Here is a 26,931-nt window from a genome sequence, read left to right on the forward strand (position 1 = left end):
CAACAAAAAGATATTGTCTTGACCCGAGAACTACAAAGCGGAGAGGAAGCATGACCAGACTCCCCTCAAGGCGACCTCTTCTTTGAACTGTTCTGTAATCAAAGGCGATGGCTGTTTACGACCCCCCTCCCTTAGAAATAGCTGTTGCCATGTAATCTGGGGAAAGTCCAAATAAAAGACATGGCGTACAATCTTTCGCCAGAGCGTGCTGGAGACTGTACAAGAGTACAGCCCAGATGTTTTCTCCTCAATTGAGCCAAATTTAATTCTGTCTCTGTTTTAATTCTTTGCTTACTGTCTTGTTTAATAGATGGCATCAGTGTTTGAACCTGACATATACTTACATCATGTATATAAAACCTCAATGGAGATGTTTTTTAAGGGCTTTGTATGCGGAATTGTGTGGCTCTCATGGGCTCTATTGTAAGCGGACTTTTGATCGCATTTATTGAATATATAGAATGCAAAAAAAAACAAAAAACCATCCATCAGCAAAAAGCCAAAAAAAGTGCACTTCCCCTTTAAGTCATCAATTGTCCACCCTTTATATCAGACCACAGTGAAATATGTCTTTAATATTACAATGGACCTTGTAGGGTTGTACGAAATACCGGTATTGGTATATATTTTTACAAAAAAAAAAGAAAAAAAAAAAGATAATTCCCTTTAGCCGCGCAATTTTCCGTTCATATTTTTGGTAAAAAAAATAAATACATTTTTTTAAGCCCTCTAGCCACAGAAAACAGTATATATTTTTGGGGAAAAATGAAAATATTTAATTAAAAAAATTAAGCAATAATTAAAAAAAAAAAAAAAAAAAAAAAAAAAAAATTATATATATATATATATATATATATATATATATATATATATATATATATATATATATATATATATATATATTTATTTGGAGAAAAAAAAAAAAAAATTTTAGAAAAAAAAAAGAAAAAAAAAAGTGATAATTCCCTTTAGCTGCAAAATTTTCCGTCCATATTTTTGGTAAAAAAATGTTTTAGTTTTTTTTTAAAGCTCTCTAGCCACAGAAAACAGTATATTTTTTGGGGAAAAATTAAAATATTTAATTAAAAAAAATTAAGCAATAATTAAAGTAAAACATTACAAAAAAAAATAAAAAAATTATTTATTTGGAGGAAAAAAATTAAATATTTTTACAAAAAAATAACAAATAAAAAATAAAAGTAAATTCTCTTTAACCGCACAATTTTCCCTTCATATTTTTGGTGCAATGTATATTTCTGGGCTAACCTGGTGAGAAAAGGCCGTCTCCCTCTCCGCCGGACCAGCCGATCATCTCTCTCATCTTCTTCAGGGTCAGCTGCTCCATCAGAACAAACACTGGCGCGATCTCGTAGGTGAACCTGTCAATCAGGTTTAAAAAAACAAAACGCTGGCGTCAGCGCATCACCGCAACATCCGAGGCCTCGACAATCGCGTTGACATAAAAGCAGAGGAGACAGTTTGGTATGCCAGCCTATCTATCATTTCACCGGCAGAGCCTAAATCGACTAAGCTAATTAAAGTGTCTGATATGCAGCAAACATTCATATTCAAATGCCTCCGTGGTTTAATTAAAGCACACAAAGCTGTGATGGCTATCTGTCAATCCGGGGACCGACATGGCGTTTTTGTGTGTTTGGAGAGATAAGACTATTTGTGTGTGTGTGTGTTGACTATAACATATAGAAAACTGATTAAAGCGCCATTTTTTTGGTGTTTTGAGGAAAGAAAGAGATAGAAGTCACAGAGGAGAAAGTGAAAGTAGGTTAAATGTGTCACACACACACACACACACACACACACACACAAAGCTGTGATGGTTATCTGTCAATCCGGGGACCGACATGGCGTTTTTGTGTGTTTGGGAGAGGTAAGACTATGTGTGTGTGTTGACTATACCATACAGAAAACTGATTAAAGCGCCATTTTTTTTTGGTGTTTTCAGGAAAGAAAGAGATAGAAGTCACAGAGGAAGTGAAAGTGAAAGTAGGTTAAATGTGTTACACACACACACACACACAAAGCTGTGATGGCTATCTGTCAATCCGGGGACCGACATGGCGTTTTTGTGTGTTTGGGAGAGATAAGACTCTGTGTGTGCACTGCAAAAACTGAAATCTAAGTAAGATGAAATATTTCAAATAAGGGTGATATTTGCTTATTTTCTGTCTGATAAGATAATTCTACGGAGCCCCTAAAGTACGGAGCCCCTACAGGGACATGGGGGAAATTTTTTATTTTTTATTTTTTTATTTTTTTTTAAGACATGTATCTCGTGTGCACGAGAATCTATCTTGTGCGCACGAGACACTTTTTATAAAGTTATTAAAAAAAAAATTTTTTTTTATTAAAATTATTATTTTTTAGACATGTATCTCGTGTGCACGAGAAACTTTTTATAAAGTTATAAAAAAAATTAAAACAATTTTATTAATATTATTATTTTTTAGACATGTATCTCGTGTGCACGAGAAACTTTTTATAAAGTTATAAAAAAAAATTAAAACTATTTTATTAATATTATTATTTTTAGACATGTATCTCGTGTGCACGAGAAACTATCTTGTGCGCACGAGAAACTTTTTATAAAGTTATAAAAAAAATTAAAACAATTTTATTAATATTATTATTTTTTTAGACATGTATCTCGTGTGCACGAGAAACTATCTTGTGCGCACGAGAAACTTTTTATAAAGTTATAAAAAAAATAAAACATTTTTTTATTATTTTTTTTTTTTTTAGACATGTATCTCGTGTGCATGAGAAACTTTGTATAAAGTTATAAAAAAAAATTAAAACAATTTTATTAATATTATTATTTTTTTAGACATGTATCTCGTGTGCACGAGAAACTATCTTGTGCGCACGAGAAACTTTTTATAAAGTTATAAAAAAGAATTAAAACATTTTTTTTTTCCCCATATCCCTTCTCACTAAGCAGATTTTATGTTAGAGTGTTTTACTTGTTTTAAAGGTTTTGGTCCTAAATGATCTCAGTAAGATATTACAGCTTGTAGCTGAGATTTGATGACCTATATTGAGTAAAACATGCTTAAAACTAGAACATCAACTGTTGCAAAGCTGTGTCATCCACACTCACAAGTATAAAACTTCTTTTTTAAAATAATCATTTTTTACTTCAAGCATGAAAAAAAAAATCATGATGCCGAGCGCATATCATTATGTCAAGATAATGGCACTAGCATTTACTTAATTTAAGAATATTTTTCAACATATTGAGCAAAAAGGTCTCATATTTTTTTCTCTACCAAGAAAAGTGCACTTTTTATTAGTGAGAATATACTTATTTTAAGGTATTTTTGGGTTCATTGAAGTTAACTAATTTTACTTGTTTTGGAAAGTCTTGACAAGCCAAATTTTCTTGTTCTATTGGCAGATAATTTTGCTTAGTTCAAATAAAATACCCCTAATTTTTCAAATGTTTTTTCTTGTTTTTGAACACTGACTTTTTGCAGTGTGTGCGTGTTTAGGGATGATGCTCGAAACCGGTTTTCCCGGTTGTTCGATAAGAAAAGAACCGAGTCCTCGGACTCGAATCCCTTTATCCGTTATCGAGACCACTATAGTAAAGAAAAATAGTTGGTTCTTTATTCGAATCCCTGAGAACGAATCCCTTCCCACAGGAAATGCCCTGTGGGACACAATGTTATGCCCATTTCATTGTAGACTCTTACTGACACCTTGTGGCGATATGAAAATACTACGCGTCATTAGTTTGGGCACTTCCGGGTTGGCGAGTCAGTTCAGTTCATGAGACAATTGAGAAGTAGACAAGTTGTGTTAGGTCCTACAAGCCTTGGAAAATATAAGTCTGTAAGTAAACTTTTTAACTTGTTTGTATAACTCAATATTAAGGTGGAAAGTGTTTCAATTTGATAGTAAGACGTCTATTGAAAAATAATTTTTGTGCACTGTTTCAATGGATGTTTTGAGGACTTAAAATAGCTGCCAGTCGTGTATTTCCACCATCGAAATAGTTTCAACACTCAGAAGTATTTGTTTGATGATAGTACTGTATATTTGTGTGAAGCTAATATTTACATATTAAAATATACTGTTTTTCTATGGCTAGGTGAAAAAAGTATTTTTTTAAAAAAATGTTTAACCACAAATATGAAAGGAAAATTGTGTGGATAGAGAAGAATTAACCTTTTTTTTAATTTTTTTTTTTAAGTATTTCATTTTTTCCCCTGCAAAAATATAAAAACATTCCTGCGGATAGAGCGGATGAACCACGTTAAATTCACATTCTCACATTACAGACATGCTCACCCCCACTTAAAATAAATGTGTGCTAGTGTCTTGTCAGAATGACGAAATGCTTGCCCTTTTCTTTGAAAAAGTGGTAAAGTTGTAATACATTTTAAATTAAGATTACAGTATTAAAAAAAAACCCCACATCGATGCTAGGGTCTTGTCAGAAAGAAGAAATGCTTGAACTTTTCTGGTAAAATTATATTAAATTAAAATTAAAATGACTGTGTAAAAATAAAGAATATACTGGTTTTCGGTGGCTAGAGGGCTTGAAAAAAAAAGTCTTTTTTTTTTTCAATTTTTTACCAAAAATAAGAAAGGAAAATTGGATGGAATTATCTGTTTTTGTTTTGTTTTGTTTCTTTGTAAAAATATTTCACCCCCCCCCCCCCAAAAAAAATGTATATATATATTTTTGGTCATAAAAATGATTGCTTAATTTTTTTAAACTAAATATTTTACTGTTTTCTGTGGCTACAGGGATTGAAAAACATTTTTATTTTATTTTATTTTATTTTCACCAAAAATATTAAAGGAAAATTGTGCGGATAGAGGGAATGAACACTTTTTTTTGTGTGTGTGTGTGTGTGTAAAAATATTTAATTTGTTTTCCTCCAAAATAACAGAACAGGCAATATGCAATTATTGCCAGGCTTCGCTCTCATGTAAAGGAAGAAGAATTGTTGATTGATCACTGTGGTGTTCTTAGTGTCATAGTATGTGTAGTTACTATGTTCCAATAGCAGCAGAAGTGCACTTTTTGGAGAGCTGTATTATTTTCAGTTTTGTGCCCAAGGGACTGATTTTATTCAACACTATATTATTATTTATACACCTATAGTGATCACAGAGACAGGTTGTTTTTGTGTTACTGTATATATTTGTTTTTCTGAAAAATCCCACTTAATATACTTTGGGTAACAACAGTCAATATTTTATATTTTTATTTTTTTAGGGGGGTAACAGTCAATATTTATTTATTTATTTTATTTTATTCTTATAAAATAAAAGTGAGCTTTTGTTAAACCAAATATTGTGGTTTTTTTCCATATACAACAACCTATCTGGAATCGACAAGAGAATCGATAAGGAATCGGTTCGATAAGAGGATTCGATAATGGCCTCGAACTCTTTCTTATCAAACACCATCCCTATGCGTGTTGACTATAACATACAGAAAAGTGATTAATACGCCATTTTTTTTGGTGTTTTGAGGAAAGAAAGAGATAGACGTGACAAAGGAAGTGAAAGTGAAAGTAGGTTAAATGTGTCACACACACACACACACGCACCGCACGATCCTTCCTCGTAATGAGGCCACTTAGAGCACCGCCATTACCGTTGGAGAAACATCTTGTCTGCAATTACGCCGAACCCCTTTCGGGTTTTGTGGCTTGTGTGCAAGGGGCCAGATAAAGACGGCGAGGGGAGACAAGGACGGAAAGGGCAGGGCGCTAGTCTTAAAATATCGGGAAGGAAAACAACCAAGAGAGGTTGGGGATGATAAAAAGAATGCATTTTATATTCCCAGACCTCTTTAAAATTCTCCCTGTGAGCCATTTTAGGCTGTAATGGCGGTAATGGTGATGATTATCACAATCAGAGCCAATCATTGGTCTTTTGAGGGGTGAAAATTACCCCTCAGTCACCTGCCCGTCTCAAGGGACAGCCTCTAAATGCCCTTATTACCGTCATCAAGGGCACTCGTGTGTGTGTCTGAGAGAGTCTCTTTGAATGTCTTTTATATGACTAACCCCGTGACCCGCATCATCACGCCCACCCCAAGCATCCACGGCGGGGCGAGGGAGGGTAGGTACACTTTCCACAGTGTGACGCCTCAGGACATTGTGTGACAGGGTGGGGGGCCCCAGCTGGCCTATCTGCCAAGACCAGCTCACAATGAGCATGCAGTCAATGGAGCGGAAACCCTTACCGCCGTATCTGGGACAGCCAGAACCAGGGGGACGAGGCGGATGATATCATGACTTAATGAGTTGAGAAATGGGATAAATGGAGTGCTTGATTGTCCCTACCTTGATATTTCAAGATTCAAGATGATTTATTGTCAATTCTTAACATGCACAAGACACATAAGAACTGAAAAGTACATTTTCCGCACAGTCCCACTAAGAGCAGACATACGTTACAGGGAGACAAGACGAGACCGCCGATGGAGCAGCCATTTTTACGGCGCTCCCTAAAAAAGGAGGGAAAAAGGTGATATTGGGAAATAGGGGAAGAGTTGAGAAATGGAATAAATGGAGTGCTTGATTGTCCCTACCTTGATATTTCAAGATTCAAGATGATTTATTGTCAATTCTTAACATGCACAAGAACTGAAAAGTACATTTTCCGCACAGTCCCACTAAGAGCAGACATACGTTACAGGGAGACAAGACGAGACCGCCGATGGAGCAGCCATTTTTACGGCGCTCCTTAAAAAAGGTGGGAATAAGGTGATATTGGGAAAGGGGGGGAAGAGTTGAGAAATGGAATAAATGGAGTGCTTGATTGTCCCTACCTTGATATTTCAAGATTCAAGATGATTTATTGTCAATTCTTAACATGCACAAGACACATAAGAACTGAAAAGTACATTTTCCGCACAGTCCCACTAAGAGCAGACATACGTTACAGGGAGACAAGACGAGACCGCCGATGGAGCAGCCATTTTTACGGCGCTCCCTAAAAAAGGAGGGAAAAAGGTGATATTGGGAAATAGGGGAAGAGTTGAGAAATGGAATAAATGGAGTGCTTGATTGTCCCTACCTTGATATTTCAAGATTCAAGATGATTTATTGTCAATTCTTAACATGCACAAGAACTGAAAAGTACATTTTCCGCACAGTCCCACTAAGAGCAGACATACGTTACAGGGAGACAAGACGAGACCGCCGATGGAGCAGCCATTTTTACGGCGCTCCTTAAAAAAGGTGGGAATAAGGTGATATTGGGAAAGGGGGGGAAGAGTTGAGAAATGGAATAAATGGAGTGCTTGATTGTCCCTACCTTGATATTTCAAGATTCAAGATGATTTATTGTCAATTCTTAACATGCACAAGACACATAAGAACTGAAAAGTACATTTTCCGCACAGTCCCACTAAGAGCAGACATACGTTACAGGGAGACAAGACGAGACCGCCGATGGTGCAGCCATTTTTACGGCGCTCCTTAAAAAAGGAGGGAAAAAGGTGATATTGGGAAAGGGGGGAAGAGTTGAGAAATGGGATAAATGGAGTGCTTGATTGTCCCTACCTTAAGATTTAAGACGATTTATTGTCAATTCTTAACATGCACAAGACACATAAGAACTGAAAAGTACATTTTCCGCACAGTCCCACTAAGAGCAGACATACGTTACAGGGAGACAAGACGAGACCGCCAATGGAGCAGCCATTTTTACGGCGCGCCTTAAAAAAGGTGGGAATAAGGTGATATTGGGAAAGGGGGGGAAGAGTTGAGAAATGGAATAAATGAAGTGCTTGATTGTCCCTACCTTGATATTTCAAGATTCAAGATGATTTATTGTCAATTCTTAACATGCACAAGACACATAAGAACTGAAAAGTACATTTTCCGCACAGTCCCACTAAGAGCAGACATACGTTACAGGGAGACAAGACGAGACCGCCAATGGAGCAGCCATTTTTACGGCGCTCCTTAAAAAAGGTGGGAAAAAGGTGATATTGGGAAAGGGGGGAAGAGTTGAGAAATGGAATAAATGGAGTGCTTGATTGTCCCTACCTTGATATTTCAAGATTCAAGATGATTTATTGTCAATTCTTAAAATGCACAAGAACTGAGAAGTACATTTTCCGCACAGTCCCACTAAGAGCAGACATACGTTACAGGGAGACAAGACGAGACCGCCGATGACGCAGCCATTTTTACGGCGCTCCTTAAAAAAGGAGGGAAAAAGGTGATATTGGGAAAGGGGGAAGAGTTGAGAAATGGGATAAATGGAGTGCTTGATTGTCCCTACATTGATATTTCAAGATTCAAGATGATTTACTGTCAATTCTTAACATGCACAAGACACATAAGAACTGAAAAGTAAATTTTCCGCACAGTCCCACTAAGAGCAGACATACATTACGGGGAGTTAAGACGAGACCGCCGATGATGCAGCCATTTTTACGGCGCTCCTTAAAAAAGGAGGGAAAAAGGTGGTATTGGGAAAGGGGGGAAGAGTTGAGAAATGGGATAAATGGAGTGCTTGATTGTCTCTACCTTGATATTTCAAGATTCAAGATGATTTATTGTCAATTTTTAACATGCACAAGACACATAAGAACTGAAAAGTACATTTTCCGCACAGTCCCACTAAGAGCAGACATACGTTACAAGGAGACAAGACGAGACCGCCAATGGAGCAGCCATTTTTACGGCGCTCCTTAAAAAATGAGGGAAAAAGGTGATATTGGGAAATAGGGGAAGAGTTGAGAAATGGAATAAATGGAGTGCTTGATTGTCCCTACCTTGATATTTCAAGATTCAAGATGATTTATTGTCAATTCTTAACATGCACAAGAACTGAAAAGTACATTTTCCGCACAGTCCCACTAAGAGCAGACATACGTTACAGGGAGACAAGACGAGACCGCCGATGGAGCAGCCATTTTTACGGCGCTCCTTAAAAAAGGTGGGAATAAGGTGATATTGGGAAAGGGGGGGAAGAGTTGAGAAATGGAATAAATGGAGTGCTTGATTGTCCCTACCTTGATATTTCAAGATTCAAGATGATTTATTGTCAATTCTTAACATGCACAAGACACATAAGAACTGAAAAGTACATTTTCCGCACAGTCCCACTAAGAGCAGACATACGTTACAGGGAGACAAGACGAGACCGCCGATGGTACAGCCATTTTTACGGCGCTCCTTAAAAAAGGAGGGAAAAAGGTGATATTGGGAAAGGGGGGAAGAGTTGAGAAATGGGATAAATGGAGTGCTTGATTGTCCCTACCTTAAGATTTAAGACGATTTATTGTCAATTCTTAACATGCACAAGACACATAAGAACTGAAAAGTACATTTTCCGCACAGTCCCACTAAGAGCAGACATACGTTACAGAGAGACAAGACGAGACCGCCAATGGAGCAGCCATTTTTACGGCGCGCCTTAAAAAAGGTGGGAATAAGGTGATATTGGGAAAGGGGGGGAAGAGTTGAGAAATGGAATAAATGGAGTGCTTGATTGTCCCTACCTTGATATTTCAAGATTCAATATGATTTATTGTCAATTCTTAACATGCACAAGACACATAAGAACTGGGAGGTGCGTGCATGTATGCCCAATTATCTTGGGTGTGATGTTGAAATGTGTTTGTGGACTGGGGCCGATCTGCAGAGTTCGACACCAGGTGTTGTTGAGAGAAAGGGAGGTCAAAAGCGTCCATGGTTGAGGTGTCCTCGGGGGATTTTTCAGAACAGCCTGATAACAGGGAGTCAAATCGTAGATTGGGATGTTATTTTCCGCAAGCAGTCAATGCTGTCCATGCTGGTTTTTCTCAAATTCAATTAAATTTTCCTTCTCAGAAAACTTCTCCATGATGTGATCCATCTTGCGATTCAGATCAGAAATCGCCGGTAGTCTGTGATCCTACAGCCCTGCCCAATCTGTCCATTGCGACGAACAGCCTTTGGGCTCCTTGAGTGGCTGCCATCGTCTTCCGAATTTGACGATACACCAGAGCAATGCCCAGCCAAATCAGCAGGTGCCCCGCGATCACGGTTCCAAATAGATAGATGTCTTCCACGTCCTCGATGGAAAGGACTGAGAGGTACATGATTCTCCATTTATCCCAGGAATCTCTCACGTACCCCGCAGCAATGGTTCCATCAGGGCAGCCAGGCTCCCCCGAACCTCTTTTCCTTGTCGAAAAGACTTTGTCAATTGCGTCGAGATTCCAGCTGATCATATCCATGTTTGATGTTTAGATTGGATATTTTATTCCTTAACCAATGACAGCTGCATATTCGCTATTTGCATCGTTGTATACTGCCTTTGCTGGGCATCACATGACCATTTTCGGTCAACGTTTTGGCCCGTATCACGATTATCCTCAGTGATAAATAATCGCTTGTCATGTGATCAATACACCCGTCCAGATTATCGGATCTCTAGTGGATTTGCTTGGCATTTTAGCAACTTAATTACAAATGATTTTCCTGTAAGTAAAGTCAAGTTGACATAAATTGAAGTGAGAATTAATTCAGATTTTTTTTTGCCCATTTATAGTAAAGCCCCGCTATTTACCCGTATTTTCCGGACCATAGGGCGCACCGGATTATAAAGCGCACTGGTCTATTTCCGATCTTTTTTCATATATAAGGCGCATTAAAGGAGTCATATTATTATGATTAACATATAATTATGATTATTTCTAAATGTAAAACACTTCCTTGTGGTCTACATAACATGTAATGGTGGTTCATTCCCTCTATCCGCACAATTTTCCTTTAATATATTTGGTTAAAAAAAATAAAATAAAAAAAAGCCCTCTTGCCACAGAAAACAGTATATTTTTTCGGGGGAAAAGGAAAATATTTATTTAAAAAAAATTAAGCAATATTTTGTTATGATGAAATAAAATATTTTTACAGAAAAAAAAAGAAAAAAGTGTTCATTCCCTCTATCCGCACAATTTTTCTTTAATATTTTTGGTTAAAATTTTTTTTGAAAAAATACAAATGTTTTTCAAGCTCTCTAGCCACAGAAAACAGTCAAATATTTAAGTAAAAAAAAAATTAAGCAATCATTTTTATGACCAAAAATATATACATAGATATTTTTTATTTTTTTTGGAGAAAAAAAATTAAATATTTTTACAAAAAAACAAAACAACAACAACAACAAAATATAATTCCTCCTATCTGCACAATTTTCCCTTCATATTTTTGGTGACATTTTTTTATTTTTTTTTAATATAATTTTTTCAAGCCTTCTAGCCACCAAAAAACAGTATATTTTTGGGGGGCAAAAGGAAAACATTTAATTAAAAAAATAGCAATAGTTTTTATGACCAAAAATATAATCACAAAAATCCATATATTATCAAATATATATTTTTTAAATTTTTATTCAGTAATTTCAATTGAAATTGAATATAATTTTACCAAAAAAGTGCAAACATTTCTTCATTCTGACAAGACACTAGCACACATCTTTTAAGTGGGGAGTTTTATACAGGAAATGTAATTCAAAATGTATTATAATTTTAACACTTTTTTAAAGAAAAGTGCAAGCATTTCTTCATTCTGACAAGAACCTAGCACACATTTATTTTAAGTGGGGGCGAGCATATCTGTAATGTGAGAATGTGAATTTAACGTGGCTCATCCCCTCTATCCGCAAGAATGTTTTTATATTTTTGCAGGAAAAAAAATGAAATACTTTTACAAAAAATAAATTATAAAAAATAAATAAAACGCACAATTTTCCTTACATATTTGTGGTAAAACATTTTTTTTTCAAAAATTCTATTTTTTTTCAAACTCTCTAGCCACAGAAAAACAGTATATTTTGGGGGGAGAAAGGAAAACATATTTTTAACAAAAAAAAAAAAAAAGAATAGTGTTGATTCCCTCTATCCGCACAATTTTCCTTTAATATTTTTGGTAAATTTTTTTTTAAAACAAATAAAAATGGTTTTAAAGCCCTCTAGCCACAGAAAACAGTATATTTTTTGGGGGAAAAGGGAAAATATTTATTTAAAAAAATTAAGCAATATTTGTTATGATAAAAAAAAAAAAAAAAAAAAAAAAAAAATATATATATATATATATATATATATATATATATATATATATATATATATATATATATATATATATATATATATATATAATTATTTTTTTTAGAGGAAACATTTTTATATTTTTACACAGACACACACACAAAAAAGTGTTCATTCCTTTTATCCGCACAATTTTACGTGAATATTTTTGGTAAAAGAAAAATAGAAAAATAAATAACTAAAATTTAAGCCCTCTAGCCACAGAAAACAGTAAAATATTTAACAAAAAATAAATTAAGCAATAATTTTTATGACCAAAAAAACATTTATATATATATACATATGTATACATACATATATACAAATTCCCTCTATCCGCACAATTTTCCCTTCATACTTTTGGTTAAAAAAAATTTTTTAACTACTTTTTTTTCAAGCCCTCTAGCCACCGAAAACCAGTATATTCTTTATTTTTACACAGTCATTTTAATTTTAATTTAATATAATTTTACCAGAAAAGCATTTCTTCATTCTGACAAGACCCTAGCATTGATGTTTAAGTGGGTTTCTTTTTATATTGTAATCTTAATTTAAAATGTATTACAACTTTACCACTTTTTCAAAGAAAAGGGCAAGCATTTCTTCATTCTGACAAGACCCTAGCACACATTTATTTTAAGTGGGGGTGAGCATGTCTGTAATGTGAGAATGTTAATTTAACGTGGTTCATCCCCTCTAACCGCAGGAATATTTTATATTTTTGCAGGAAAAAAAATGAAATACTTAAAAAAATAAAAAATAAAAATAAAAATAAAAAAAAAGGTTCATTCTTTACTATCTGCACAATTTTCCTTTCATATTTGTGGTTAAACTTTTTTTTTTCAAAAATACTTTTTTCACCTAGGGGAGAAAGGAAAACATATTTTTAACAAAAAAGAAAAAAGAAAAAGTTCATTCTCTCTATCCGCACAATTTTCCTTTAATATTTTTGGTTAAAAATTAAAATAAAAAATAAAAAAATGTTTTTAAAGCCGTCTCGCCATAGAAAACAGTATATTTTTGAGGGGGAAAAGGAAAATATTTATTTTAAAAAATTAAGCAATATTTTTTATGACCATATATATATATATATATATATATATATATATATATATATATATATATATATATATATATATATATATATATATATATATATATATATATATATATATATATTTTGTAGGAGAACAAATGAAATATTTTTACACACACAAACACACAAAAAAAGTTTTCATTCCCTCTATCCGCACAATTTTCCTTTAATATTTTGGGTTAAAAATGTTTTAAAAAAATAAAAATGATTTTCAATCCCTGTATCCACAGAAAACAGTAAAATATTTAATAAAAAAAAATAAGCAATCATTTTTATGACCAAAAATATATAAATACATATATATATATTTTTTGGGGAGACTTTTTTTGAATATTTTTACAAAAAAAACAAAACAAAACAAAAACCAGATAATTCCCTCTATCCGCACAATTTTCCCTTCATATTTTTGCCACAGAAAACCAGTGTATTTTTTTTAATTTTTACACAGTAATTTTAATTTTAATTTAATATAATTTTACCAGAAAAGTGCAAGCATTTCTTCATTCTGACAAGACACTGTGTTTTTTTTTTTTTATACAGTAATTTTAATTCAAAATGTATTACAACTTTACCACTTTTTCAAAGAAAACTGCAAGCATTTTTTCATTCTGACAAATGTGAGCATGCATTGTCCATGGAGTGAGAATGTGAAGTTGATGTGGTTCATGCCCTCTATCAGACCGGGCCTCCATGTAACTGTGACCTGCGATCAATATGCAATCTAACCACCCCTCAGGCTGCACCACTGAGATGCACGGTGCAGCACAGCGGCTGCCAACCTTCTATCAATTCTCTACAGGGGGGGACAAAAAAAAAAAAAAAGGGAACATTTACACTAACTGACAAGTGGCCTACAAAGCGCATGATCTGTTATGGCATGCAGCGTCAAAAAGGCCATCAGCGTGACTCACATGTTGGTGTTGGCGGTGGAGGTGAGCCACTCCCCGGCAAGGCCGATGATGTCCAGGCCTGAGGACAACTGGTTGAAGAAGCGGGGGTGACCTGAAGGAGAAACAAAAAAAAAGGTGCCCGGCGTATTTTAGTGATAGCGGGATCCCCGGGGTAATTAAACCTAAATAGATTGTTGCAGCACTCTGTTAACAAGGTGAAAGTACGACAACCGTTTAGACTCCAAGGTCCCTTGCACGCTCAGAACGCCTCCAGCCTGAAAGCAGCCGTGGATAAAAAAATTTTTTTAAAAAAAAGGTATATGTGCTGCTAGTCCTTTTTAAGTAGGCTTCATCGCGTGGAAAAACTTCACTCATGTCGGTGTGGGAGGAATATTTTCCCACCTTTGAGCGGACTACAGACTACAAACCCCAAAACCAGTGAAGTTGGCACGTTGTGTAAATGGTCAATAAAAACAGAATACAATGATTTGTTAATCCTTTTCAACCTATATTCAATTAAATAGACTGCAAAGACAAGTGAAGTAAATTATATTCATATATATTCAAAATTGTTCAAGGTAAAATTGTTTTTTCAGGGTAAAAAATGATTTTCAAGGTAAAAAATTATTTTCAAGGTAAAACACATTTTTCAAGGTAAAATTTTTTTCAAGGTAAAAAAAATGTTTCAAGGTAAAAAATGATTTTTAAGGTAAAAAAAATTAAGGTATAAAAAATGTTCAAGGTAAAAATTTTTTTTCAAGGTTAACAATGATTTTTAAGGTAAAAAATGATTTTCAAGGTAAAAAATGATTTTCAAAGAAAAAAATTATTTTCAAGGTAAAAAATGATTTTTAAGGTAAAAAAATGTTTCAAGGTAAAATATTTTTTCAAGGTTAAAAATGATTTTCTAGGTAAAAAATGATTTTCAAGGTAAAAAATGATTTTCAAGGTAAAAAAAAATTTTCAATGCAAAATTTTTTTTTCAAGGTAAAAAATGATTTTCAAGGTAAAAAATGATTTTCAAAGAAAAAAAGGATTTTCAAGGTAAAAATATTTTTCAAGGTAAATTTTTTTTTTCAAGGTAAAAAATGATTTTCAAGGTAAAATTCTTTTTTCAAGGTAAACATTTTTTTTCAAGGTAAAAAATTATTTTCAAGGTAAACATTTTTTTTCAAGGTAAAAAATTATTTTCAAGGTAAAAATTTTTTTTAAAGTAAAAAAAATTTTTAAAGGTAAATTTTTTTTTCAAGTAAAAAAATTATTTTGAAGGTAAAAAATGATTTTGAAGGTAAAAAAAATGTTTCAAGGTAAAAAAAATTTTCAAGGTAAAAAACGATTTTCAAAGTAAAAAATGATTTTCTAGGTAAAAATTTTTTTTAAGGTAAAAACAATTTTCAATGCAAAATTTTTTTTTCAAGGTTAAAAATGATTTTCAAGGTAAAAAATGATTTTCAAGGTAAAAAATGATTTTCAAAGAAAAAAAGGATTTTCAAGGTAAAAATATTTTTCAAGGTAAATTTTTTTTTTCAAGGTAAAAAATGATTTTCAAGGTAAAATTCTTTTTTCAAGGTAAACATTTTTTTTCAAGGTAAAAAATTATTTTCAAGGTAAACATTTTTTTTCAAGGTAAAAAATTATTTTCAAGGTAAAAAATTTTTTTAAAGTAAAAAAAATTTTTAAAGGTAAATTTTTTTTTCAAGTAAAAAAATGATTTTGAAGGTAAAAAATGATTTTGAAGGTAAAAAAAATGTTTCAAGGTAAAAAATTTTTTCAAGGTAAAAAACGATTTTCAAAGTAAAAAATGATTTTCTAGGTAAAAAATTTTTTTAAGGTAAAAACATTTTTTAAGGTAAAAATTTTTTTTCAAGGTAAAAAATGATTTTTTTCAAGGTTAAAAATGATTTTCAAGGTAAAAAATGATTTTCAAGGTAAACATTTTTTTTTAAGGTAAAATTTTTTTTTCAAGGTAAAAAATGATTTTCAAGGTAAAACATGATTTTCAAGGTAAAAAAAATGTTTCAAGGAAATTTTTTTTTTTCAAGATAAAAAATTATTTTCAAGGTAAAAAATGATTTTCTAGGTAAAAAAAATGTTCACGGTAAAAAATGATTTTCAAGGTAAAAAATGATTTTCTAGGTAAAAAAAATTTTTAAGGTAAAAAAAATTTTTCAAGGTACATTTTTTTTTCAAGGTTAAAAATTATTTTCAAGGTACATTTTTTTTTCAAGGTAAAAAATTATTTTCAAGGTAAAAAATTATTTTCAAGGTTAAAAATGATTTTCAAGGTACATTTTTTTTTCAAGGTAAAAAATTATTTTCAAGGTAAAAAATTATTTTCAAGGTTAAAAATGATTTTCAAGGTAAAAAATGATTTTCAAGGTAACATTTTTTTTTCAAGGTAAAATTTTTTTTTCAAGGTAAATGATTTTCAAGGTAATTTTTTTTTTGACTCAAAGCGCTTTACATAGTGATACCCAATATCTAAGTTACATTTAAAGTCTCTTGCCCGAGGACACAACGGCAGTGACTATAATGGCGAAAGCGGGAATCGAACCTAGAACCCTCTACCAACCGAGCTATACCGTCCCTAGACAAGATATTTTTAATGTTGAAACTGGAAAGTGTTTTTTTTTTTTTTTGCAAATATTAGCTCATTTGGAATTTGATGCCTGCAACGTGTTTCAAAAAAAGCTGGCACGAGTGGCAAAAAAGACAAAGAATGTTGAGGAATGCTCGTCAAACACTTATTTGGAACATCCCGCAGGTGAACAGGCTCATCGGGAACAGGTGGGTGCCATGATTGGGTGTAAAAGCAGCTTCCGTGAAAGGCACGGTCATTCCCAAAACAAGGACGGGGCGAGGGTCACCACTTTGTCAACAAATGCGTGAGCAAATTTGTTTAAGGACAACATTTCTCAACCAGCTATTGCAAGGAATTTAGGGATTTCACCATCTACGGTCCGTAATATCATCAAAAGGTTCAGAGAATCTGGAGAAAGGCTGAAAACCAACACTGAATGCCTTGGGCCTTCGATCCCTCAGGCGGTACTGCATCAAAAAGCGACATCAATGTGTAAAGGATATCACCACACGGGCTCAGGGACACTTCAGAAAAGCACTGTCGGTAACTACAGTTGGTCGCTACGTCTGTAAGTGCAAGTTAAAACTCTCCAATGCAAAACCAATGCCATTTATCAACAACACCCAGAAATGCCGCCGGCTTCGCTGGGCCCGAGCTCATCTAAGATGGACTGATGCAAAGTGTAAAAGTGTTATATAAGACTTTTAAAGTTATTTTTATTTATTTCAACGCTTACATCACGAGATCAACTTCAGATTTAGCCGTCGATATTCATTTTAAAAGTTTTTTGTTATCGTTTTGTCAACAAAAACTCAATATCCGTGCATTTACGCACAATATTTTTGTGACCACGTGCACACAACTCACCAACATTATTAATATTACATACACTATATTGCCAAAAGTATTTTGCCACCCATCCAAAATGATGAGAATCAGGTGTCCTAATCACAGGTGTATAAAATCAAGCCCTTAGGCATGGAGACTGTTTACTGGGTGTTGTTGATAAATGGCATTGGCTTTGCATTGTAGAGTTTAAACTTGCTAAAACATGACTTAGCAAAAAAAACCGGCCAATTTTGAGATCAATTCCTTTCCGGCTATAGTAAAATGAACATTCTCGTCAGAATAATTGTATCTAAGTTATCACAAAACCTTGTGTTGCCATGAGTTCCCGGCGAGAGGACAAAAGCTGTCTTTGATCCTACCAAGCAGAAGGCTTGTAAAACTCCACTGTGTAGGATGGGAAGCAACATGGAGGTGTTCCGTTTCTTTCATGTATTGTAATCCACAGAAAGATTTTGTCTTGACCCGAGAACTACAAAGCGGAGAGGAAGCAACCTTTTCTTTGAACTGTTTTAATCAAAGGTGATGGCTGTTTACGACCCCCCTCCCTTAGAAACAGCTGTTGCCATGTAATCAGGGAAAGTCCAAATAAAAGAGGAGGCGTACAATCTTTCGTCAGAGTGTGGTGGAACTGTACAAAGAGTACAGTCCAGACGTTTCTCCTCATTGAGCCAAATTTAATTCTGTCTCTGTTTAATTCCTTGCTTCTTGTCTTGTTTAATAGATGTCATCAGTGTTTGAAACTGACAATTCTGTTGCATGACGACATCTTCAAAGGCAATAAAAAGACCCACATAGGTCCCACGTCCCCTAAGAGTTCACTTGGTCCTGGTGATAGTTTTTTAAGGTCTCACCTTGTTTTTTTGTATTTTATTTTATTTGTATTTTATTTCACCGTGCAATATTTAGGTATATTGATTGATTTTACGGCGCATTAAGTTTATGTTATATCGTTGTAAAAGCCAAGCTGGGGACATGAGTTGTGAATTAGCATTAGCATTCATTATTTTTGGAACTTTGTGTTGAACTGTGTTCAAATAAAATATATTCTACTCATTTTTGCAGCACGTTCCTTTTGCAGAAGCAGAAACAGCGATAAATAAATAGACCGAAATCCAATGTCCACTGTAGGGGACGCTGGTTTTCAGGAATATGCAAAATAAGAGTAATAGTGAAAGGAGAAGTACGGCCCCCGGTGTCAGAATAATTGTATCTAAGTGATCACAAAATTTTGTGTTTCAATGAGTTCCCGGCGAGCAGACAAAAGCTGTCTTTGATTTTACCAATCAAAAGGCTTGTAAAACTCCACCGTGTAGGGTGGGAAGCGACATGAAGGTGTCGGTTTCTTTGATGTATTGTAATCCACAGAAAGATTTTGTCTTGACCCGAGATCTACAAAGCGGAGAGGAGGCAGGGCCTGACCCCCCTCCAGACACCTTTTCTTTGAACTGTTTTGTGACCAAAGGCGATGGCTGTTTACGACCCACGTCCCTTTAGAAACAGCTGTTGCCATGTAATCAGGGCGAGTCCAAATAAAAGAGGAGGCGTACAATCTTTCATCAGAGCGTGGTGGAAGACTGTGCAAGGGCACAGGTCGACGCGTTTCTCCTCAATTGAGCTAAATGGAATTCTGTCTCTGTTTAATTCCTTGCTTCTTGTCTTGTTTAATAGATGTCATCAGTGTTTGAACCTGACACCCGGGTCCTTAGCTTTTTCTGGAAACGTGGCCCCCAAAACAGTTCAGTTAAATCGAGGCTGTCAAACTCCTTAAAGGACCCGCTCATAACAGTGAATATAAATGTATAAGAATTTCCTGTTATGATTCGTTGCCCGGATCATGTTTAGTTGGTTTTGGACTCCCTCAGTTCCCGTTTTGTGCACCCGTGAGTTTGTTTTCTGTTACCATGGGTGCCGATTGGTTGCAGCTGCCTTTGATTAGTGTCTGGGATGCTCACCGGCTGCCAGGCACTAATCAGAGTGCTATTTATTTCTTTCCACACTCAGTCTGGCTTCCTAGTTTGCTACTCTCAACAGGTAACGATGGTTAGTTTTTTGATTCCTCTTGATATGCTAGTTTCCGCGCTAAGCTCTATAGTTTTTTTAAATTCTTGTCTTATATACCATCTTCCACGCTAGACTCAATTTGGCTCTGTCTTCCAGTGCTATGTACACACTTTGTGTCAGAATAATTGTATCCAAGTGATCACAAAACTTTGTGTTTCAATGAGTTCCCGGCGAGCAGACAAAAGCTGTCTTTGATCCTACCAAGAAGAAGGCTTGTAAAACTCCACTGTGTAGGATGGGAAGCAACATGGAGGTGTTCAGTTTCTTTCATGTATTGTAATCCACAGAAAGATTTTGTCTTGACCCAAGAACTACAAAAGCGGAGAGGAAGCAGGACCAGACTTCCCTCCAAGTGACCTTTTCTTTGAACTGTTTTAATCAAAGGAGATGGCTGTTTACGACCCCCGCCCCTTAGAAACAGCTGTTGCCATGTAATCAGGGAAAGTCCAAATAAAAGAGGAGGCGTACAATCATTCGTCAGAGCGTGGTGAGACTGTACAAAGAGTACAGTCCAGACGTTTCTCCTCATTGATCCAAATTTAATTCTGTCTCTGTTTAATTCCTTGCTTCTTGTCTTGTTTAATAGATGTCATCAGTGTTTGTTTTTTTCCTGCCTGATTTATTGTCATAATAAGTAATTTTCCGACCTGCACGCTGTGTCCGAAGTCCGTCTGCATCACATTTCCCTTATCATATTGTAACACAATTGCCTATGCATGTGATTATAATATATCGTTTTCAACGTACACTGTTAAAAAATATGCAGATTTTTCAGTAAAAAAAATTCTGGCTCAGTCACCAGAATTTTACCGTACATTTTGCAGTGTTTTTTTTTTAACAACATATTATGGAAAAACAGTAAGCTTTTTTTTACGGTAAAATTCTGGCAACAGACCTGCATTATTTTTTTTAATTTTTCTTTACTGTAAAATCCATGGTTGTTGTTTATACAGTCCATCACTGTAAATAGAAAAACAGCTCCATTGTTTGTTTGGTTTTTTTTACCGTAAAATTGATCATTTTTACATTGTACAATTTGAAGAATAACTTGGTTTGAAATCATAAGTTAAACAGATATATTTATTTTCATTTTCACCAAAAAAGTTTGCAATGTATTATGATATAACATTTGTTGCATTATTGGATAATATTAAAGTATGCAGTACATGTGTTTTCTCTGTCAAAATGAAGATTAAGTACTTTATTATGGGCCTGCTGCATTGCAAGCGCCCATTTACATGCAGCTAAGCAGCCCATATTATTATTGCTCACACTTCACAGTTTATTGTATTATTTATTATAGTTCTTCTGTCTCATTCTGCCGCGAATAATAAGAGACGAACCGGCCAATGAACCCCCCACATATGTTATACCGTAGGAAAGGTCTCGTTCGCGCCGACGGAGGTATTCTAAATTGGGAACATTTTGTGTTACCATAGCTGTACCATTTTATAAGCCGCAGAGTTCTAAGCGTGGGTGGGGGGGATATACAAAAACTTCCTTATTTGGTCCTTGATGGCGCCATAGCACAAACAACAACACACCTTTTCTCTGTCGGTGTTCTATGAAAACTATTTGTCGAATACAAAACATTATGGCCAATAGCGAAGAAAAATACATAAATCAGCTGCACCGTTTTATAAGCCGCAGAGTTCAAAGCGTGGGGGGAAAAAAATGCAAAAACTTCCCTATTCACCAATTTTTTTTTTTAAATGGGCCAATTGAATGGGTACAATAATTTTAATGGACAAACGCCATAAAGACAAGATTAGATGTTAGCATGCTAGCATGCTGACATTAAAGTGTTAGCTTTTTGAGCTAATTTAACCTAGAGTCATGTACCTTGGTATGTGACAGCTGTTAACGTTAGCATGCTAGCAAGCTAACTTAAGCATGCTAAATTTTTCATCTAATTTTACACTTTTTTTCCTCAATTTTCGCACCTTACAGCCGTGTTACTTTAAAATGTGAGAGATGATAGCTGTTAGTATGCCGTCGTTATGTATGCACGCTAACATTTTAGGCTAGCTCTGTAGCTCTTTTAAAAAGTTAAAGTACCGATTATTGTCACACACACACACACACACACACACACACACACACTAGGTGTGGCAAAATGATTCTCTGCATTTAACCCTTGATCACCCCCTGGGAGGTGAGGGGAGCAGTGAGCAGCAGCGGTGGCCGCGCCCGGGGATCATTTTTGGTGCTTTAACCCCCAATTTTGTACAGTTACACCTAAAGCTTGTGGATTCTGACACTCGGCACCATCGGTCCAGTGCACAGATAGCAGGCCCATCAAAAGTTTCGCGGGAATTTTCTAGTTGAGACATATTATGCCCAGGCTTTCGCGTTGCCACATAAAATAATGAGTTTGACACCTGTGAGTTACCTCTAAAGGCCTTAATGACCACATGCGTGGACACCACCTTTTTAGCTCTTACTTCCAAAATTGTGTACACTACTGAATTGGGGTCTTATGGCCACTTATGTGGACACTTATTCTGCTATCTAGTGGTGTCAGAAGAGTATAACATACAATGGAATTTGGAAAAAAAAATGTGTAAAAATAAGAATTAGCATGTCACTAAATATTAAGTACACGTTTGTGTACTTATGGACTAAGTACATCATATCAAAAGATGATTTTTTTAATAAATTCAAATTAGGATCCAATAAGCCCAAATAGCAAAGATAAATATAAAAAAAGCATGTAAACAAACAGCTTGGGCTTTAAGAGGTTTTAAATCCTCCCTGCTGTGCAGTATTGTGGTTTCAGCACCACGGACAGCTCCCGGGTCCTCCTCACCTGTGCTGGGTGGGAGAGCAAAGCCCGGTTAAATGTGAGGAAGCGGATGTACGGGATAAATCCCACGGGACAGTTTAGGCGGTCTAACGTTTTAACAGCTGCAAACAGGCCGTGTCAAGCCGCCCTCAGGCAACACTTGCTTTAATAAGTCGGATGAGCGAGCAGGAGGAGGGCGTCATTACCATGGGGGCTATAAATAAGGCCGTGGGCTGCAAACAGATTCCCGGGTGTTGGATTTGAGATAATACATTTCCAAACATGGGACTGTAATATATTGTTTTGCTTTCCCTTACCCGTACGGACGCCGTATTTTAGCGTGTCCCTGCAGTCCACCAGGATCTGCTCCAGGGACTCGGGCTGGTCGGACAGCTCCAGGTTGAAGCCCTCCATGCCCTCCAGGAGCTGGTGAGGGTGGTGGAAGTCCAGCACCTTGGTGGAGCGGTCGAACGTCTTCTTCACGTAGTTGGTGAGGATGTCGACTACCTCCAGCAAAAACTGCATGGTCGGCTCTTCTCCGTTTTTGGCGGGCAGCAAATCTGGTGCGAATAGTTGAGACGTTTACCAGTTTTTGCTACGTTTAGGAAGGAATCATTAATCAGAAATCTAACATTTTCATAGAACATACACAACTTTATTATTGTGAACATTATGAGAGCCCTCTAAACAAGAAATAACATATTTTGGTCACTTTTAATCCAATATAGTCAGGCTGCCTGAGCCAATCAGGGGCCACGATACACACTGTGATTAATCACAAAAAATATAAAATTAATCGCTAAGCAGCTTAATCACAAATGATATAATGAAAGACAATTATATCACTATTAAAACATTTTTTTTCTTAATAATATGGTTTTATTATATCAGAATTAGAACTGTCATAAAAAGTGAGTTAACTCGTGTGATTAATCACAAAAAATACCATATTAAATGCTAAGAAGATTCATCACCAATTATATGATTAAATATATTTATATCATTATTTAAAATGGGTTTATTCTTTATAATAAGGTATTAATTATGTTACGATTAGGGCTGTCAAAATAAAGAGTTAACTCATGTGATTAATCACAACAAATATCACATTAATCACCACGCAAATTAATCACAAATGATATACTGAAAGACAATTATATCATTTAAAAACTTTTTTTTTCTTCTTAATATGGTATTATTATATCAAAATTAGAACTATCAAAAAAAGCGAGTTAACTCGTGTGATTAATCACAAAAATTACCATATAAAATGCTAAGAAGATTAATCACCAATTACATGATTAAATATATTTATATCATTATTTAAAATGGGTTTCTTCTTAAAATAATGATATTAATTATGTTATAATAAGGGCTGTCAAAAATAACGAGTTAACTCATGTGATTAATCACAACAAATATCACATTAATCACCACGCAAATTAATCACAAATGATATAATGAAAGACAAATATTTCATTATTTTAAATGTTTTTTTCTTCTTAATAATATGGTGTTATTATATCAGAATTAGAACTGTCAAAAATAGCGAGTTAACTCGTGTGATTAATCACATAAATTACCATATTAATTGCTAAGAAGATTAATCACCATTTATATGATGAAAGATAATTACATAATTTTTTTAGATTGTTTTCTTCTTAATAATATGATACTATTTATGTTATAATTAGGGCTGTCAAAATGTAATTATAAAAAATATAATAATCACCACACAAATTAATCACAAATGATATAATGAAAGATAATTATATCATTATTTTAAGTGTTTTTCTTCTTCTTAATAATATGGTATTATTATATCGGAATTAGAACTGTCAAAAATAGTGAGTTAACTTGTGGGATTAATCACAAAAATTACCACATTCATCACCATGCAACTTAATCACAAAAGATAGAATGAAAGAAAATGATATCATTGTTTTAAATGTTTTTTTCTTCCTAAAAATAAGGTAATCACATGAGTTAACTCGCTATTTTTTGACAGTTCTAATTTTAATATAATAATATCATACTATTAAGAAGAAAATAACATTCAAAATAATTATATATTTGTTTTTCATTATATCATTCATGATCAATTTGCCTGGTGATTAATGTGATATTTGTTGTGATTAATCACGTGAGTTAACTTTTTATTTTTGACAGCCCTAAATATAACATAATTAATACCATATTATTAAGAAGAAAACCATTTTAAGTAATGATTTGATCATCTTTCATTATGTATTTGGTGATTCATCTTCTTAGCAATTATTGTGGTAATTCTTGTGATTAATCACACAAGTTAACTCACTATTTTTGACAGTTCTAATTCTGATATATTTTATACAATATTATTAAGAAGAAAAAACCCTTTAAAATAATGATATAATTGTCTTTCATTACTTCATTTGTAATTAATTCATGTGGTGTATAATGCGATATTTTTTGATTAATCACATGAGTTAACTCCTTATTTCTGACAGCCCTAATTGTATCACAATTAATATCATATTATGAAGAAGAAAACCATTTTAAATAATGATGTAATTATCTTTTACTATACAATTTGTGATTAATCTTATTAGCAATTAATGTGGTAATTGTTGTGATTAATCACACGAGTTAACTCGCTATTTTTGACAGTCCTAATTCTGATATAATAATACCACATTATGAAGAAGAAAACATTTAATCGTGATCTAATTGTCTTTCAGTATAATTTGTTAGTAATGCAGTATTTTTTGTGTGATTAATCCCATCAATTAACTCGTTATTTTGACAGCTCTAATTATAGCAAAATTCACGTTTTATTATTAAGAAGAAAAAAAACATTTAAAATAATGATATAATTGTCTTTCATTACATCATTTGTAATTAATTCATGTGGTGTATAATGCGATATTTTTTTTATTAATCACATGTGTTAACTCCTTATTTCTGACAGCCCTAATTGTATCACAATTAATATCATATTATGAAGAAGAAAACCATTTTAAATAATGATGTAATTATCTTTTACTATACAATTTGTGATTAATCTTATTAGCAATTAATGTGGTAATTGTTGTGATTAATCACACGAGTTAACTCGCTATTTTTGACAGTCCTAATTCTGATATAATAATACAACATTATGAAGAAGAAAAACATTTAATCGTGATCTAATTGTCTTTCAGTATAATTTGTTATTAATGCAGTATTTTCTGTGTGATTAATCCCATCAATTAACTCGTTATTTTGACAGCTCTAATTATAGCAAAATTCACGTTTTATTATTAAGAAGAAAAAAAACATTTAAAAATAATGATATAATTGTCTTTCATTATATCATTTGTGATTAATTTGCATGGTGATTAATGTGATATTTGTTGTGATTAATCCCATGAGTTAACTCGTTATTATTAAGAAGAAAACCATTTTAAGTAATGATTTGATTATCTTTCATTAAATAATTGGTGATTAATCTTCTTAGCAATGAATATGGTAATTTTTGTGATTAATCACATGAGTTAACTCGCTATTTTTGACATTTCTAATTCTGATATATTTTATACCATATTATTAAGAAGAAAAAAACCTTTAAAAATAATGATATAACTGTCTTTCATTAATATCATTTGTGATGAATTTGCATGGTGATTAATGTGATATTTGTTGTGATTAATCACATGAGTTAACTCCTTATTTTGACAGCCCTAATCATAACATAATTAATACCTTATTATAAAGAATAAACCCATTTTAAATAATGATATAAATATATTTAATCATATAATTGGTGATTAATCTTCTTAGCATTTAATATGGTAATTTTTGTGATTAATCACATGAGTTAACTCACTATTTATGACAGTTCTAATTCTGATATAACAATACCATATTAGTAAGAAGAAAAACCTTTTTTTTTAAATGATATAATTGTCTTTCATTATATCATTTGTGATGAATTTGCCTGGTGATTAATGTGATATTTGTTGTGATTAATCACATGAGTTAACTCCTTATTTTTGACAGCCCTAATTATAACATTATTAATACCATATTATTAAAAATAAAACCATTTAAATTTACTATATAATCATATTTCATTATATTATTGGTGATTAATCTTCTTAGCAATTAATATGGTAATTTTTGTGATTAATCACACGAGTTAACTCGCTATTTTTTGACAGTTCTAATTCTAATATAACAATACCATATTATTAAGAAGAAAAAAACATTCAAAATAATGATATAATTATCTTTCATTATATAATTTGTGATTCATTTGCATGGTGATTAATGTGATAATTTGTGATTAATCACATGAGTTAACTCGTTATTTCTGACATCCCTAATTATAACACAATTAACACCATATTATGAAGAAGAAAACCATTTTAAATAATGATTTGATTATCTTTCATTATACAATTTAGGATTAATTTTAGCAAATAACGTGGTATTTTTTGTGATTAATCACACGAGTTAACTCGCTATTTTTGACAGTTCTAATTCTGATATAATAATACCACATTATTAAGACGAAAAACATTTAACCGTGATCAAATTGTCTATCAGTATATAATTTGTTTATTAATGCAGTAT

General features: G+C 33.4%; 1 protein-coding gene across 2 annotated transcripts in view; it reads right to left on the minus strand.

Annotated features, from left to right (window-relative positions):
• Window positions 1-26,931, minus strand: part of LOC133580825 (glutamate decarboxylase 1-like) — a 59,792-nt gene that overhangs the window by 23,612 nt on the left and 9,249 nt on the right. For both annotated transcript variants that reach the window (XM_061935061.1, XM_061935053.1), the window contains 3 exons: window positions 22,653-22,895; window positions 14,081-14,171; window positions 1,267-1,379 (listed from right to left, as the gene is read on the minus strand). In XM_061935061.1, the coding sequence (XP_061791045.1) occupies window positions 1,267-1,379; window positions 14,081-14,171; window positions 22,653-22,895 (447 nt within the window). The remainder of the gene's footprint in view (window positions 1-1,266; window positions 1,380-14,080; window positions 14,172-22,652; window positions 22,896-26,931) is intronic.

This window comes from Nerophis lumbriciformis, linkage group LG03 (genome assembly GCF_033978685.3).
Source record: "Nerophis lumbriciformis linkage group LG03, RoL_Nlum_v2.1, whole genome shotgun sequence".
Lineage (NCBI taxonomy): Eukaryota > Metazoa > Chordata > Actinopteri > Syngnathiformes > Syngnathidae > Nerophis > Nerophis lumbriciformis.